Source organism: Miniopterus natalensis, chromosome 2 (assembly GCF_054644295.1).
Source record: "Miniopterus natalensis isolate mMinNat1 chromosome 2, mMinNat1.hap1, whole genome shotgun sequence".
Taxonomy (NCBI): Eukaryota; Metazoa; Chordata; class Mammalia; order Chiroptera; family Miniopteridae; genus Miniopterus; species Miniopterus natalensis.
In genome coordinates, this window is record NC_142082.1 from 2,944,387 (window position 1) to 2,962,959 (window position 18,573).

At 43.7% G+C, this 18,573-nt stretch overlaps 1 protein-coding gene across 1 annotated transcript in view; it reads left to right on the forward strand.

Annotated features, from left to right (window-relative positions):
* The window catches only part of WDR17 (WD repeat domain 17), a 69,856-nt gene that overhangs the window by 19,699 nt on the left and 31,584 nt on the right, over positions 1-18,573 (forward strand). The window contains exons 2-12 of the mRNA XM_087814063.1: positions 113-241; positions 495-678; positions 2,371-2,601; positions 6,225-6,476; positions 7,316-7,438; positions 9,436-9,620; positions 10,741-10,909; positions 11,918-12,009; positions 14,129-14,211; positions 15,757-15,843; positions 16,753-16,917. Of these exons, the coding sequence (XP_087670189.1) occupies positions 119-241; positions 495-678; positions 2,371-2,601; positions 6,225-6,476; positions 7,316-7,438; positions 9,436-9,620; positions 10,741-10,909; positions 11,918-12,009; positions 14,129-14,211; positions 15,757-15,843; positions 16,753-16,917 (1,694 nt within the window). The 5' untranslated portion in view covers positions 113-118. The remainder of the gene's footprint in view (positions 1-112; positions 242-494; positions 679-2,370; positions 2,602-6,224; positions 6,477-7,315; positions 7,439-9,435; positions 9,621-10,740; positions 10,910-11,917; positions 12,010-14,128; positions 14,212-15,756; positions 15,844-16,752; positions 16,918-18,573) is intronic.

Here is an 18,573-nt window from a genome sequence, read left to right on the forward strand (position 1 = left end):
ATTTTTTTCCGGGCATAAAGATAAAGATTGAGGAAGATAGATATAAAACAATGAAGAGGAAGTTTATTTAGTAATGAAAATAACTGATATTCCTCCCAATATGTTTTTCAAGGCAAACATGTCGCGGGTGAGGCAAGTGGGGCTGCTGGCCGCCGGATGTCAGCCGTGGAACAAGGACATGTGTGCTGCCAGCGGGGACAGGTTTGCCTATTGTGCCACGTTGGCCATCTACATTTACCAGGTAAATAATCCCAATTCCTCCCGACTTTTCATTTTATCAGGTGCAATGAATACTTAACTAATAATTATTTTTAAATCCCTGTCACATGAAAAGCTTAACACTGTCATCTTATTGGTATATATTTTATATTTTGTTGCTACCTATATATTAGTTTTCCAAGTCAAACTTTTAGAAAATACTTACATCATAATATTAAATTATTAGCAAAATCTAAAGGAAGCACTGAGATGTTCTATTTATGTATTTCTCTTAGTTGGATCGCCGCTATAATGAATTTAAGCTCCACGCAATCATGTCTGAACACAAAAGGACAATCACAGCTATCTCTTGGTGTCCACATAACCCCGACCTGTTTGCCAGCGGCAGTGCCGATAACTTGGTGATCGTTTGGAACGTCGCAGAGCAAAAAGTCATTGCTAAGCTCAACAACACAAAAGGTATATTCATAACCGGGGTTTATTTTATTGAATGGACCATTTTTATTTCAATAAACAGAATATTTTATTTCAATTAGCTCAGATTTTGAAGTAGTCCAGCTTTCTAAGGGTCACCTGTGTGGATATGCAGCTCACATCCTGACTCGTGTGTGTGCATGTGTGTGAAACAAACAAAGCTTCATGAAAAATTATACTCAGTACACTGATCAATGAAAACATAGTAAATACAAAGCTTCATGAAAAATTATACTCAGTACACCAATCAATGAAAACATAGTAAATACCTAATAATTTTGTTGGTATTTAATATAATGCAAAATTTTTCAAAATAGTAAATAAAAAAATAATAGGTAAGATTTTCTTGAGACAATTTGCCTTTCTTGAAATATTCAGAGAGCCAGCATTCTAATGGCTTCTTCAAGTGCACTCTGGTGGTTTGGTCCCCATAGTAGCTAATCCCTTGTTGGGGAAATTCTATTCTGTTAATGTATCCTAAAATCACATCGGTGCTTTTATTGACCTTATTTATATATTCATTTATTGACTAAAACTTGTCACGTTCCCGTTATATGTCAGGCCCTGAACTAGGCATTAGGTTTCTAGTCTCTGCCTCTTGGGCAATGTAGACACAAGTTGATTTTGCTGTCAGTAAACAACTTTCGACTCTGTGTCTTTGTTTACAGCATTTTCTCTTCCTGGGGAATAGTGCTCATCTCATAGATTTAAACTCTGCTGCTCCTTCAAGGTCTAATTCCAATCCCACTGCCTTTCCAGCACAGTAGCCCAGTGGTTCAGAAACCCTCCTGTACGTCAGATCACTTGGGGAACCTCGTTAGCTAAGGGTCCTGGGCCCTGATTCCACGTGGTCTGATGTGTGTCTTCAGCGTGGTGGTTCTGGGGCAACTGAGTGTGTCTGTGTGGACGCGCCACAGGCCCTGTCCTGCGTCATAAATTTAACGTGACACTTGCTTTGTTTAGGATCTATTTGATTACAGTGACGGTGGGGAGATTTACAATTAACTTGTGTTTTGTCTTGTCGTTTAAAAGGGACTTTTACGCCCATCATTGTATTTTCTTAATGTCCGTGTGAAGTAAGCGGTCAGCTGACTGTAGCTGTGTCGAGTTCATGGGCAGGGACACAGGTTCAGGCAGGTGAGGCGACCTGTGTAGGCACCTGAGGGAAGGTGAAGCCTTGAATCTGAACTGCTGAGACACAGGTCGCAGCATCAGCCTCGCTGGTGAGCCCTTGTGGCAGCGTGCACCTTTCCTGCGTTTATCCTGTCTCCCCGGGTTCTGCTTGAGACCCTCTCCAGCAGGAATTGTGCCCCATACCCACCTGTACCCTCCGATGCCTCGCGGGTCTCGGGCACACGGACTCTGAGAGTCCGTTGCTCTAACATGCCTGCAGTTTTCTAAAAGAAAGAACTCTGCACGTTTCTTTGAGTGTGAAGCCCATGATCGTATTAGTGGCTTTAAAAGTAGGCACTGTTTCTATCATCACAGAAGCACCCTGCACACGTTCCCAGGGCTCGGGGATTACTGTAAAAGTCCAGTTCCCGAGTAAGAAGGTCATATATTGTTAATGACGAACACATTCTTATATGTTGTTGTAGAAACTTACCATGCAAATGTTATTTCGTAGCCGCTTCCTGCCAGAACTCTCTGTTATGAACCCACATTTGCTCTGTCCAGGGATACCCGCCTCTCTCGGCTGGTGCTGGCACGCGGGCGATGTTGTGGCGTTTGCTCCCTGCAAGGGCCCGCTGTTCATCTGGACCATCTCGGGACCTGACAGCGGGGTGATGGTGCACAGGGAGGCCCACAGCTTCCTGTCGGACATCAGCACGTTCAGGTGGCACCCCCAGAAAAAGGGGAAGGTCGTGTTCGGCCACATGGATGGGAGCCTATCAATTTTCCAACCAGGTAAGAATGTAATTAGAGCTCCTGCATTTTATTTTTCTTAGCTTATATCATGTTTCCACAGCATAAAGCTAAAGGTAACAGAATTTTAATTTTAAAATAATAGCTGTGCAAATAGTATGCAGCATTGCACTGATTCCAAACAACCATTGGAAATAAATTCGTGTGTAAGGCATTGCAGTGCATTTAACACAGCTGTGCAGATTTTACTCTGATTAACCCAAATCAGTCTTGTGTCCCATGTTTTTACTTTTGTAAGTCAGTTCTCTGTTTCTGCACACTTATGAAGAAAACGGCAGGAGTGAGTGAGGACAGAGCTGGAATACACTCAGAAATATCTTCCCACCTGCGTGTAAAACACCTTCGGGTGCCCCAGATCCTCAGCCAAGTCTGTGACCCTGGGGTAGGAAGGAAAAAACTCTTTAGACCCCCATTAGTTCACTAATCTGGCTGAATGAAAGGGTCTGAGAAATAAGTCTGTTTATACAATAACAAAATGTGTAGTAAACAAATTGAAAGATTCCCTGAATAGCTCTCCACTCATCACAAACCCTGCCAGCGCCGGAGAGCCTGCTGCCAGCGCCCGGGCCTGTCGCTGGTGACCGCTGGCCGCTGGCCGGGCGGGCGATGCGTTGCAGGGTGGGGGTAACTCCCGTCACGAACATGCTGCCCGCAGCCCCCCTGACGGTGCAGAAGGGAAAGCAGACGGAACTGAGCAGAAAAAGTTGTGAAAATTCAGATAAATCTTTCTCCAGGGAATGATCTTTCTAAAGTTAAAAAAAAGGACATTTAAACATGATAGAGTTGGGCCATTTTATCTTAAATACGTTGTCAGCGGGATTGTTCACCTTTTTGAGAGATGAGAATCGAAGTGCAGGTCAGTGCCACCTCCTCCTGCTCTGTCCTCACCTGCCTTCCGGCTGCACTGGTGTCTCGGGAACACTTTTGTCGCATTGCTGCAGGTTGGGGTGGGGAGCGGTCAGAGTGCAGTGGGGCGTGGGCTTGTCTCCAGCACCCCCAGCCAGCCCGTCCCAGCCTCTGCACTGGGGCGGGTTCCCCCTAGAGCTGGTCACTAGGGCTCCCCGCTAAGCAGCAGAGTCCGCCCACTTCCTCCGTTTTGATCTGATGACTGCAGGTCTCCTCCCTCTTGCAGGAGACCCTGACCTCAAGCTGTCTGCTGTTCAGTTTTATCTGTTTTGGAAGAAGAAGAGAAGGGAAATATTCGTGGAGGACTGCCCACAATACGGCAGTTCACCCATTATTGTAAATCAGCAATTTTTAAGTTGTACTGATTAGTGTGTTTGTATGTTGTGTGTGTGCTGGGTGGGGGTAGGAGGGCTTGGTGGGTGACCCAGCCGGCTTTACGCCATCTGCTCTAGTCAGTCCAAAAAGCACCACTTGGGTCTGTATTAGGTACTAGGGTTTCATGTAAAAATCCTCGTGCAAAGAGGGTTCCAGGGCCAAAAATGTTGGAAGACTACTGCTTTAACCATTTCAAGTTATATTCTTGGACAGAGAGAATATATATATTTGTGTGTGTGTGTGTGTGTGTGTATATAATGTTAATCCTCACCTGAGGGTGTTTTTTTCCATTGTTTTTTTTTAGAGAGGGTGGAAGGGAAGGAGGAAGGAGAGGAGAGAGAGAGAGAGAAACACTGATGTGAGAGGGAGACGTCGACTGGTTGCCTCCTGCACACACCGCGATCGGGGCCAGGGAACGAACCTGCCACCCAAGTGCATGCCCTGGACTGGGAATCGAACCCTTTGGTGCACAGGCCGACGCTCTAACCACGGAGCCACGGCAGCCAGGGCATGAAGAATATTTTCTCTTCATAAGAGCCATATTTTAATGAATTGACTTTGGTATTTTCCCTGGGTGTGCATTAACCAAGTTTGCATCATTTTATCTTAGAAATTTTGTTGGTAAACTGTCCTTGTGTAACACTGTGTCCCCTTTTGAAAACATGCAGGAGAGAGACGTTGGTTTCTGGTCTCAGCCTGGGAACAGCTGTGCTTCCCATCAGTTCTCTTTTATTTTTATCCCACTGGGCCACCTTTCACGATTTCTCTCCTCTTTGCTTGAGCCACTGGACCTCAAAATCAAGGCTTCCCCGCCCGTTGGGTTACACGCCACCCTCATTATTCTGTTTTTCGCCCCCAGTTCCCTGCCCCAGCTTTTGTTTTTCGCACAGAAGTTGTCACCCTCGTATGCTCCTGTCCTTATCTGACACACAAGGTGCTGCTACTCGTACAGAAAAATAGAACATGAATAGCAAAAAAATAAATAACGTAAATTAGTAAGAGTATTACCAGCAGTTATTCTAATGACTGGTAGTAACTGGCTTTAAATTTCATAGATTCATTTTCTATCTTTTATAATAAAAACGTTGGTACCAGATAGAGCAGAAAGCAGTGACTGGAACCCTTCATTCTGACTGTAAGCGTGGGCTTGGAGCAGCGTGATTTAGATACGTAACACTTGCACTGCAGGTTTTACCACGCTTTGTGTTGCTGTGGGTATTTTTTCACATACCGGAATATTTTTAATAAATCATAGATACCAGCTGGCAGGTGCAAATACCTAAAAATTACTCCAGTGCAACATAGGTTAATAAGCCATTTTTCTACCTCTTTCGGCCTTGCAGGGACCCGCTGTATTATTACTCATTACTGTTTGTTAGGTCTAATAGCCACTCAGGAGATGTTTGCTTTGGGGAAAAAGAAGCAGACAAGTTTTCCTTGATGGTTGTTGTAAAAGTTTGACAAATCCAAAGGAAGGAAGGAAAACTCTCATTCACTTCCTATGATTACATATGCACAAATTCTAAATAAAACACTACTAATTAAGATCAACATTATATTTAAATAATATATTCTGATGAGTCTAATGTCGAGGCAGAAGCTATAAGGTTTTCATTCAGTCCCCTTGTTTCAACTCCCTGTTTTCCTGGAGTCCTGACGACCAGAGGTGTGACGAGTGAGAAAGGAGTGACAGCCGTTAGCGATACGCTGTTCCTGATTCCCCCACTGTTCTAAGCCCTTTCAGCGGCAAATTCATTTAATATTTTAAAAAATCTCTACCAGGTAAGTATCGCTCTGTTCTCCATTATAGAAACAGAAACGGAGCCCACAGAGATTGAGTATCGCGTCCAAGAACACAGAGCTCGTGAGTGGGGGAGCTGGGTCGGGGTGGGTCCAGGTGACCCTCCAAGGCCTGTACTTTCAATCACAACGCGACGGGCTCCCTCCTGCTAAGCCTGTTCCGTCCTTGTGCTGCTGTAACTCGGTGAAATTGTAGTTGATGACAGTGTCATGTGTATCATTAATGCCTTTTTCTTAGTTTTTCAGTAACAAATAGGACAAACATTCCAGGTACTAGAAATTGCCAAAGCAAAGGCGTCCAGCCTGACTTTCATCGTCGGCACAGACTAATTCCCTTGCGGTCACATCAGTTGTAACTGATTCTCCTGCAGTCACACATCAAATGCAACTTTTGCAGGAAACGCCAGCCGTCTAGCCTGGTACTTCCAGGGGCCAGTGGTGTGCACGGCGGAAATTACTATCATCTCAGTTACTGACCTTTTTTGGAGAATGTTCTTCGAAATCACTTTCTTATATGTCAACAGGTAACAAGAGTCAGAGGCATATTTTGAGGCCTGACTCCCTGGAAGGGACAGACGAAGAGGACCCCGTCTCGGCCCTGGAGTGGGACCCGCTGTCCGCCGATTACCTCCTCGTAGCCAACGTGCACCACGGGATCCGGCTGGTGGACTCGGAGGCGCTTCACAGCATAACCACCTTCACCTTCCCCAGCGCTGCGGCCTGTGTGCGCTGCGTAGCCTGGGTCCCCAGTGCCCCGGGCGTGTTCATAACTGGAGGTGAGCGCACCCGCTCCCCAGCGTCCTCAGCACGGCTGTGCTCTTTCGTTCGGTCGGGCCAGTGATACTCCCTTATTGGTTAATTTTGTGTCAGGTTATTAGTATTGCAAGTGCTATCATTTATTATAGGAAATGCCTCGTTTACTTTTATTTATACTGTATATCATCAACATAATGACAAAGAAAAACGAAATTAAGACCCTGTTGTCCAGGATTCTGGTAATAAACTGGACATCATGTGTGCACACACGTGTGCATGTCCATATTTGTATGTGTGCAAGGGACGACGACAGTTCAGCTGCCGGTCACATGGTGGCTCCACGTGTAATCATCTGAGGAACTGCGGACTGTTTTCCAGAGCAGCTTATTCAGGCAGACCTTTTGGAAGGGGGGCTTTCTGACTGGGCCTCGGGTTTATTCAGCGCCTTGTGGGGCCGCAGGTTAGCCAGGGAGCAGCTTAGGAACATTTCAGGCGAGGCCTGGTGATTTGAGGTGGGTGGGAGGTTCTCGGGCTGGTTTCCTCGAACACGTGGCTCAGTGGGGAGCTTTTTTGGGGTCAGATTGTCAAATGACCCTTGTGGGTGAAGGTGCCCTGGAAGGCAGCTTCTCACCCTAGGAAAGGATCCAGAACAGAAAAAAAATGGTCAACGTGTCAGAAATGTAAAAGTTGACTAGATTTTAGTGTCTCTTCTATCGTATTTCTGTATAACCTTACGGGTGAAGAACGCCACTTGGTAGTGCTAAAAATCTTGCAAGTCTAAGCTTTTTTTGTTACTTTTATTCTGGGCATTTTATTTTTCACATAAACTTTGTTAACATGATGCTTGTGTCCTGCCTAGATTCTCAAGTAGGCGTTCTGCGCATTTGGAATGTTTCGAGAACAACACCTATTGATAATTTTAAATTGAAGAAAACGGGATTTCACTGCTTACATGTACTTAGTTCTCCCCCCCAAAAGAAATGTGAGTAAAAATATCATCAGAGTTTAATCTTTTAAAATACAGGGGTTGCTTTCAAATAAAATGACTGATGGAATGATAATGTACATATCACATACCATGTGCTACTGAAAGCAATTTAAAAATTGCCTTTGACGATATTCGTGCTAAAGGAACCATGGAAGCCACACAAGTTAAGCTTTTCTGTGGAGCCTAATGCTTCTGGTTAGGACTCAGAAGTAACATTCTGGAGGCTGAAGCACTATCTGTATATCCTGCAATTTTTTTTGGTAATTATTTGTTTCTTTGTTGAGTTGCTATGAGCATTCATATTGTGGGATGACTGAAATATCACTGATTTTCTTCTTTTATATATATTTTTCATATTGCAAAAGTAGTTCATGCTCATTAGAGAAAAAGCATAAAATATAAAGAAGCACAAAGTAATCTTGTCATTTTTGAGTAATTCCTTTCAGGTAAGCTATTAGATATCTGGACTTTTAGTCCATTTTAAAAAATGTAATAGGAAGTGTGGAATAAGAAAAATTATGTGAAAAATGAAGATTTTAAAATTATAAAAAAAAGATGACTTACAGATAGATAAGTACATAAAGGATGTCAAAACTACCCATAATGTCAATAAAATATTAGAAAAAGGAATCACGGATCATATTAATTTTAACCAAATTGTCAACAAAATTTCATTGAATCAGATGCCTTTTTTGTTATTAGAAGTCCATTCTCGTATGGACTTCCCGTCATCCTCAGATTCTAGAAGCGAGTTTTATCAAATGAATGCCTGAAGGAAGCCTTTATTATATTTGGATAAAACAGAGAATATCGGAGAAATACTTACCTGTATTCCAGTATGTAATTAAAGTGGATTGGTCTGATAGTTTACAGTGGTATCATTACTTTGAATTATGTTTGCAAAAGAATGTACATGTTCTAAGGGAAAATTTATTGAAAGGCTACACAATATGAGATAAAAAATAGGCAGAAAATAACTAGACCTGGGGACACTTATGTGATCGAAAGTTGGAGAAATGGAAGCATATGAACAGTAAGAGTAAACCTGAGGAAGAAGAGAGAAAATTGAGATGCAAATGTATTTCAGACAATTATGAGTCTTAATTTGGGTGCTAAATGAAAATGAATGATATAATCTCAAATATAATTATTTTCATTGGATTGGCACTTAGTAGAAGAGAATTATGAGCTTTAGAAGGAAAAATTCACATACCTGTGTGTTTGTGTGTATAGAGGGTCAGAGGGGTGAGTAAGCTAATATATCAAGATTTTGGAAGAAGATTCTAATTAAAAAATAATCATTCTGTGCTTTGATTTATGGGGAGACAGGAAAACAAATATTCACAACATATTGTGATTCCTAACATGCTGATTTTCATCCACTTTGCTCCCCGTGCACTTTTATACACCTCTTTTCTAAATAATATCCAATTTTGTGTATATGTATATATGCAGGGTAGGGCCAGAGTAGGTTTACAGTTGTGAGTATGCGAAACAGAACTTATTCTTGTATTATTATTTATTAATTAATGTAGTGTATTTTCTTTTTTAAAATATATTTTTATTGGTTTCAGAGAGAGGAAGGGAGAGGGAGAGATAGAAACATCAATGATGAGAGAGTCCTTGATCGGCTGCCTTCTGTGTGCCCCCGACTGGGGTTCGAGCCCACAGCGTGGACATGTGCCCTGACCAGGAATAGAGCCATGACCTCCTGGGTCATGGGTCGACGCTCAACCACTGAGCCACGCCTTCCAGGCTACTGAAGTATTTTCCGTGCAAGCAACTGTAAACCTCTACTGGCCCCACCCTGCACTCTGCAAAAGCTGCAGAAGTTCTCCTGGGGAAGAAGATGTGATTGTCACTCACGGTTCATGGACACAGCTTCTGGGTAAAGGGAAGCGCAGGAGCATCTTTATAAATTACGGCCTGTGGCTTCATCCCAGCATATGGAAAGCTGCTGGCATAAAGGCTTACTTGCTGATCTTTCTCAGTTTCAGTCCGGCCTCCAGCCCCAAACCACTACACGTCCTCCACGAGTGAGGCGGTGCCCCCGCCGGCGCTGTCGCAGAGCCGGGCTTTCTCGCTCCCTCCCGGGCACGCCCTGTGCTGCTTCCTGGACGGAGGCGTGGGACTCTACGACCTGGGCGCCAGGAAGTGGGACTTTCTCAGGGACATGGTAGGTCCTTGGTCTTCCCTTCTTTCACTCACGGCATCCATTCTGTGAAGTGCATGATGCTTGCTTACACTTACTCATTGTTAGAATTTATTTTTGTAAAGAATCACATATCAGGACTTTATCTTGGTTGGCTAAAACATTGTAGAATGATGTATGGAATGATGACAAAACTATTAAAATTCTTTGAATTTTAAACACGAAACTCCTATAAAGATTGATGTCTAGCTAATCGTGGTTGCTCTGCATGGTTGGTAGTGGTCCCGTTGCTGTGTGGACCGTGTCAGTCCTTCGTACAGGATTGGAAACTGCGTTACTGTGCTATGTTCTAGGAGCAAAGAGAGAAACAGAATGACACTCTCGTAAGGAGGAAGGACAAGTCCATCTCTGCCAGTCACTCCGAACTTTGTTGTTCTCATTTGTAAATGAGCAAGGGGGTTGGATTAAGTATTTTTAAGATTTATTTTTATTATCAAATCATTATAATAATTCTGATTCTATCATCTGTTCTTTCTTTAAAAATATGTTTTTATTGATTTCAGAGGGAGAGGAAGGGAGAAGGGGAGAGAGAGAGAGAAACATCAATGATTGGCTGCCTCCTGAGCACAGCCCGGGAATCAAACCTGTGACCTTCCGGTGCACAGGACAGTGCTCAGCCAGCTGAGCCACACCGCCCAGGACAGTGCTCGGCCAACTGAGCCACACCGCCCAGGACAGTGCTCGGCCAGCTGAGCCACACCGCCCAGGACAGTGCTCGGCCAGCTGAGCCACACCGCCCAGGACAGTGCTCGGCCAACTGAGCCTCACTGCCCAGGCCCTTCTGTATATGATCATCAGAAAAGATACGTATTGAAGTTGACAGTGAGACTTTTAAATGTCGTCGTACTTAGTTGCTGACTGAAGGACCTGAGGTTGAATAAAATCCAGGTCTTTACAAATCTGTAATGAACAGCTCAGAGACCACGCAACAGCAGTGGTTCAGGTTTGGGGTTTTGTGACTCGCCTTTATATTTTTGCACTCGTTTTTGGAAACCACAGTGCACGGGTCCACTTGATTATACACTACGGTGTGATGTCGGTCACGTGAATTGTCTCAGTAGCTGTGACTGTGCTTCCATCCTAGGGACATGTGGAGACGATCTTTGACTGCAAATTCAAGCCTGACGACCCCAATCTCCTAGCAACAGCCTCTTTCGATGGCACAATAAAGGTCTGGGATGTGAACACACTGACCGCAGTGCACACGTCCCCGGGGAATGAAGGGGTCATTTATTCCCTTTCCTGGGCTCCAGGTAAGAAGTGTGGCATTAAGTCAGGAGGACAACTGCCCGGCTTTCCTGATGTTTACTTTCATCCGATTGTCTCCTTCCCATCCGTGCCGTCTTGTTCCAAATGCTTGTGGAGGCAGATCAGTAACAGCATATTTGTTGGGTCAGGTTAGGGGGTATGGGGTCCCGCATAGACTTCCTGCATAGTCACTTTGATTTCTGGGCCCTTTCCTATGACGTGATCATATAGAAAAGCCAAGGTAAATCAGGTGGTGACCATCTAATTTTAGCTGCGTTTGTATAGCTCTGCCTTTAACAGTATAACACGTTTTACATGAAAGCTTTCCTTAAAATTTTCATGTGAATCAAATATATGAAAATTAAGCATTTTTTTGAAAATTATAATACATATCTTTCTCTGATACGGCTGTTTTGTACATATGAATGGTTATAGATCCTCATGGTTCACCTGCGACCATGTGATTAATTCTGTGTGAACTCCACCTCTGTGATTTTGTAGGACTTTTATGCTGTAATAGGGTCTTTTGTTAGATCTCAGAAAGATGTGGCCACCTTCACACTTTCATTTATGGGGGGGTGTCCTTCGGAGCTTCTGACATTTTCTCCCAAAATATTATCTCCCTATAATAAGTAATTATACACACTTAAATGAATTTCACTTTACAAAGTATGTAGAATTCTTATTTGTCTTACTAGTAAAATACTAATTTAAAGCCCACACATAACCAGGATATAGATGTCCACACTGAAGTGTTTATTGATGGAAGGACGTAATGTCACGGTTGACAGAAAGAAAGTCACTGGGAGCTGTAGACAAAACAGGACTGACCACGCTTTGGTAATGGTTGAAGCTGTAGGATGGATACATTCATGCTGTTCTCTCTGTTTGCAAACATTTGATGATTTCCATACGAAAATTTTAAAGAACTACTTTGCAAATCTCAAGTCTTTTTCAAAAATTCCTTTTTTGAAAGCACATTTCTGGCAGCGTCTCATGCAGCGTTTCCGCAGGTGACCTGGACTGCATCGCCGGGGCGACGTCCCAGAAGGGCGCCTTCATCTGGGACGTGGGGAAGGGGAAAGTGGTGCAGCGCTTCAGCGAGGTGAGGGCGCTGCGGTGCTCAGCTTAATGGTCAGTCAGCAGGGGCCGTGACGCTCTGAACTAGAGGGAACCCCGAGGACATGTGGGTGCTGAAATGAACCCTGAGCAACGTAGCTACGTCTTGGGTATGAAAACCCACCTCGGTGGCATTAGGTCCTTGGGATTTTTGAGTCATTCCCCCGGTTATCTCGGTGAACGCTCATTAGTTGGAAGAGACTAAGCTCAGAGCGCGTCCCATGTTTTGGTCCCAGTTCCCGTGATGGCTCACTCTCGACACAGGGCGGGGGTCGTTTGTCCCCCGCACCAGGCTCTTCACTGAGGCCGGGACGTCGGGTTACATAAGTTCCTAGCTTCCCTTCCAGTTCTTAAACCCTTTATTTATCCCGTGACAAGCCCTGAATCCCCTCCCCTTCCTCGCTGTGTGTCGCAGGCGGGCCTTTTACTTCTGCTGGGAGCCCAGTTGTCATCCGTAGTGCACTGAGTGCCACCAACGCTTGGAAAATACTCCCCGTCTCCTTTCAGTGTGTCAGGTGCGAGTCACGGGAAATAGGGCAGAAGCTCGGGTTGCCTCTCGCTGTCTTGGAATTTCGTTCATTTCAAATGATGACTGTTAAGTTTGTTAAATGTGTAACTTATATGAACATCGCTTACATATGTGAGGCATTAAAACCATCTATACAAAAGGCTTCTCCCTTTGAGGACCCAGTAGCCCCGATCTTCTGGGGTTCTGAAGAAATGGGACCGACGCAGAGTTGGGGAAAGTCCAGCCCCCGTGGGTCAGGAGAGGAACCCCGAGGACTGCTCCCCGCCTCCCCTTTCCCCCGTAACAGCAGCACTCTCAGTCCGCCTCCCTCCCCTGAGCACCGACCCCAACAAGCAGTGACGGGGAAGAAGGGAACCTGGAAAAGAAACTTTTGACCTAAATCCAAAACTTTTATCCTTGGGTGTCAGATCTGTCGATCTGTTCTTAAGGCACCTTGTGACCTAAAATATCTTCCCTTCGGCCCCAGAGCCCGCCCCGCCCGTCCCAGCAGCCCCGCGTCTTAGCACTAAGGACGCCTCCGGTATCGGTCCGTCTTTCTGGTTAAGACCAGTATAAAGTTGCTCCAGTCTGGGAGAATGAATGTGGGAGAATTAGCAGCTATTAGGCAGCTTGAATTAGCAGTTACAAGGCTCGCACAGGAAATGCAGGGTATTCCAGAGCCCAAGTGCCCTCCACGTGGAAGAGTGCACTCCATGGGATAACAAAGCCGGGGGGCCCCGCTCCTTTGGCTGAAGGAGGGTACAGTAAGGGTGGCCTCATTTTTGTATCCATCTTTATAAGCCTCCCCGCCTTGACCTCCAAGGAGGTAAAACAGCAAACTAGAGACCACCGTGGTCCAGCAGCCTTGAAACTCAGGATAAAGAGGCGCTTTGCCCTCCCCGTAAGGCGGCCACAATTTAAGTGCCATATAAGATTGAAATATTTTAATCAGATTTGGAAATGGGTTGATTGTGACCTTTATTCACCCTCGACCCAGGTGAGGAGTGACATTCCCAAGTATAACAGATTTCTTGTGTTTTGAAAGTTCTCAGCACAGCAGCTGGGACTCTGTCCCTCTCCCACGGGTGCAGACGAGCAGATGAATGTAGTCATTTGTTGTACAGATGATCTTACATCCGCTCTCCTTTGTGTCTGTGAAAGTAAAACTTTGAAACTGAGAACAATCAGAGGTAACAGTCGCCTGCAGCATTTCTTAGGGGATAGTCCTGGCTGCCCTGGGTTAGGGAGCGGCCAGGTAACTTCACCTGCAGCCCCGTGTTTGCAGGAGAAGGCGTCAAGCAGAGCTTAATTCTGCAAATGTCTCGGCAAGTAGATTCTGGCCCTTGACCTGTGTCCACAGAAAAGAGCCAGAAGCCACCCGATTTATGTTCTAAAACGGTGACTTTGTTGGTTACGTGTGACAACTTTACACATTCTTTAAGTATATCTTCAGTTCTCTGCTGTGTGCAGTAACACCTCTGTTAGCATCACCTAAAGCAAGCTCCTCGTAGGAAAATAATACTTAGGAGAAGTAAATAAATAAGAGAAAAAAGGGGTGAATTATTTCCTATTGATAGGTATTTTGCATTTTTTGAAGCACGGAAAAAATGGAATATTCTGCGTTGCCTGGAGTCACAAAGATTCCAAAAGACTAGCAACCTGCGGCGAGGACGGCTTCTGGTGAGTCCTGGGCTGTGCGTGGGATCACACAGCTCACAAAAGAGGCACCAGGCCCTGCCCCTTGTATCCTGTCAGCAGGGAGGTTAGCATTTGATGAGATTCCATCTGTGCAGCTCCCCGACTCTCATAATATCCTGTATAAGTCCACACAGGCGTATGCTATACTGCTATGATGTATCAGTAATAAATAATAATGAAATGATCTTCAGAAGTAACTAAAGAAACCAGCAATTGCGTGCGAAGTGAAAACACTGCCTGAGTTATAGCGAAAAGGCTGACTTGCCGCAGAGACTCGCGGGCCTTCTCACAAAGCGCCTGAATGAGTCCTGTCGGGTTTTCGAGGGAGCGGCATTTCACTTCGGAGGGGATTCGGGAGGCACCAGGGGCTCTGGAAGCGTCTTCACCGCTCTGGAGGAGCTGGTTCTAGGAGCAGCCTTCAGAAGGAGGGCGGCTCGCGTGGGAAACGCCTCTTAAAAAATGGCTCTAATCAGATGACGCCCCCCTTGGCTAAGGGGCCGCCGTCTTTCACGGTGATACAGACGTTCGTGGCGGTTGGATTATAGTAGTTCGTCTTGCCTGAGGTTTTGCTATCCTCATGCCAGTTTCCTCCCTCTCAAATTTTAATTTCAGTGGAAAAGACAGGACTTATGGAAACCAAAGTCCTTCACCAGAAAATTTAAATTTTCAGAAAAAACAGTACTTAGTGATTTTCCCTTGAAAATAGCTATTTGCAAGTTGATATAAACTAAAATATGAAAAGTGTGCCTAAGCGGTTTTTGATTAGGTGACACCAATTAGCTTTACCGTGTACTTTCTGGGCTCCCCTTATTGATGAATAACCTTAGGCAGCGACTAAACACCTGTTAGCGTGGTCCCCACCCCGCCCGTAGCCTCAGGAGTTTAGGTGGCCTAACGATGTCTTTTCCAAGAACATTTAAAACCCTGTAATACATTGGTTTGTAGACAGCTTATTTTTTTTCTTTCTGAAGGACTCAGTAGCCCTTCCGTTATGGTATCATGGAATAGGTATTAGAGCTTCTTTTATTTTTGCAGTTGAAAGTATATAGGCTCCTTTTAGGGAGAAGGCATCCTTTGAATTTTTAGTTATATCACTTAGAATATGCAGAGAAGTGCTACAACCTACACATCTTGGACTTGGTATGATAGTATGTGTGACCAGCGTTATGAACGAGTTGTTTTAAATATAAGTTTTGAAGCTGGATATCTAATACATATGTTAGTTATATCATTATGATTTAAAATATATGTGTAAACTGTGTTTTTCTTCAATCGAAACAGTTCTATCAGAAATAGGTTCTAAGTCAAGTGTATCACCTTCGAATGGATGCGAATGGGTTACCGTGATTAATGTGATGCAAATAGGCTCATAATGGGTGATGACGTTTACGGCACTTCCGAATGTTCCCGGGGCTTAGCAGACGAGGCGTTACCCTGACATACTTACATTGGACTTACACAGTCCTTTGTTCCCTTGAACGAAGCATTTACGCTGTTTCTTCCTATTGACATTATACCGAATTTCAGCATCATCCGCACCGTTGATGGCAAAGTGCTGCACAGGTACAAACACCCTGCTGCCGTGTTTGGCTGTGATTGGAGCCAGAACAACAAGTGAGTATTTTCTTCCCTGAAATAAGTAATAATTACATTTCTGAGATTTCGAAGGACCCTGAAGTTCCGTGTTCTTCCCAGAGGCAATACTCAGTGCTCTTTTTAGGTGGTGCTCCACTTGCCTGGCTCTGTGATTGCTGATTTATTCTAGGTGTCCACTTTCATTTCATGAAGTTTTTACATGACTTAGAAATATCCATTTCCTGCGTTCTGATGCGTGAGGATAAAGCACGTGGCTAACTCATGAAAAATGGAAATCAGCCCATCCGTGTGGTGTGGATTCTGCCGGAGCAATGCCGTCCGTTCTCGAACCCTTTTAGGGACCCTGCAGTGGACTGTTCCACCCGACTGCCCATTGCCCCCACCCGATGCTAAGGCCTCCCCGCTGCAGCAGTTCCCAGCTTGTGGAGCTTGTGTGGGTGGTTTTGAAGGATCAACCTTGCTCATTTCCAGATTACAGGTGGAAAATATGCATATTAAAATATTACTACTTTATTTTATGCGTGTTCTGAATCAAATCACATTTTATACACAGTGATGGGTCTGTGTATTTCTTCCAGTCAATGCAGAAGAATTTATTGCACATCCTTAGAGGTTATATACAGAATGAGCTCATGGCCGCTCCTCCCCCGGTGTCCTACCTTGTCACCTCCCAGAGTCCATTTCCCCTCGGCCATGAGTTACTGTCAGGCCCTCCATCTAAACGTTCTGCTGTCTGACCTTCCCTCTTGCCATGAAACCAGTAACGTCTGTTTGTTTGGGGGTTTCTGCAAAAGCCTACGTCAGTTTCAGAATTCACACCCTCTAGTGTCAGAAATTAGAACTGTGTATGTTTTGAAATTATCAGTCACAAATAACGTCGCATTTTTCGTATTTCCATATTCCCATGTGCCATCGGTGGCCCTTCAGAGACATGATAGCCACTGGCTGTGAAGACAGAAGCATCCGCGTCTACTACGTGGCCACCAGCTCGGATCAGCCCCTGAAAGTGTTCAGTGGGCACACGGCCAAGGTCTTCCACGTGAAGTGGTCCCCACTGAGGGAGGGGATTCTCTGCAGTGGCTCTGATGATGGGTAAGTATTTTGCGATTCCAATTTCCTAGTCCTTAAAAATCATACGCTTATAATTTTTTAGAAATGCACTTATTTACATGATCCAACTGACATGGGACATATTTTAAATATATACTCAATATGTTGGCAGTGAACAAGTCCCTAAATTCATTCAACCAAATGTAAGTTAAATTTGCCGTGCTTATATTATCAGCATAGTCATGATTTCTGTTTTCTTATTTTACTTCCTATGGATGCTTATTTCTATCTCACTAATAGCAAAGTTAATAGAAACAAAAAATTTAAAAGGATCTTTTGGGAAAGGGAAAGAGATCAGAAACAAACGTCTGTACGATATAGAGAAGCGTTTAACATTGTCCGTATATTATGGAAAACAGCTGGACTCCGTTCATTAAAAAGGGAGTAAAGATGACTATGGATCTTAGCATGAAGAGAAGATATTTTAGAAATGAGAGTGATTTAACATTTTGGGGGGTTTGTGAAAGTTTCTGAATCTTGTCTATATATTCAAACAAGATAGATTCGCATAATACAGTCTGGTCACTATTGAATATGAGATAAATTTAGATAAGAAAATTCTTACTTTATTCAAGTAAAAGTCATAGCATACGGTAACCTCAGGCCTAATATTGAAAATTAAGTATTATTTTCTTGAAATTTTGCAATAAATCCAAATTTAATAATGAGAATAATTGTGGGATTTCTATGGGTTATCACTTCAGTCTCCTAACATGCATTCGAGTCTAAATTCTATTCTACATGAAAAAACTATAATCTTCAATTACTGTCTAATAAATATTTGTCAGAAAGACAGCAGTGAGCACATAACTGACTTAGGGTGTTGAAAATTGAAAGGCGTCACTGAATCCTGGTGATCCGTCCTCTTGGGCTTATAGGTGGTAGTTCTACCTAACGTGTTATCTCACGTCTTTAAATAAACGTCAGAATTGTCGGGAAATCATTAACTGCCAGTGTGCTTATTACAGAATTCAGCCTGGAGGCCTCGGGCAGTCCTGTGTTCAGTGGGGCACATGCAAGCTTTTCTTATGTTCAATTAAAAAATACACTTTAGGACTTCAGTGCCTGATGTTCGCCTAATTTACCTTATACCATAAAAGCAAGGGCACCTGTTCTAGTGCCCCCCATGGTAGCCTTAAAGTATTTTGAAACAATCACTTTGATATAGTCTTATATGTGGAGGTGTCATATCAAACAAAATAATTTGAACACGTATAAGAAATTAGCACCCCAAATAGGTCTTGATATATCTGGATACACTGTTCTGTGCTAGGATAAGAGGAAAAGCAGAAGAGATGTGCCTTAAAGAAATAAAAATATATAATGTGTTTCCTTTAGAGTGTAACATATCCTTTGAAGTATTAATACTTCGGTATCATCAGGTTGATATAAATCTGTGACTAAAAAATTAGTATGAACTGTCCAAGTAAAGCTCACATTTGGGGATCTTAAGTTGATTTTGAATTCAAATTTTATTTAGGTAACATCCATAGTTTATATAATCAGTAGATTCAAGTCATATCATGAATCCAGTTGTATTTAAATTTTGAATTTGGTCTGAGAGTGATTCCACACTGAATGAGCAACTTAATATACTGACAGAAGCATGAAGGGTGACTTTCTGTGTTAATAAAACCA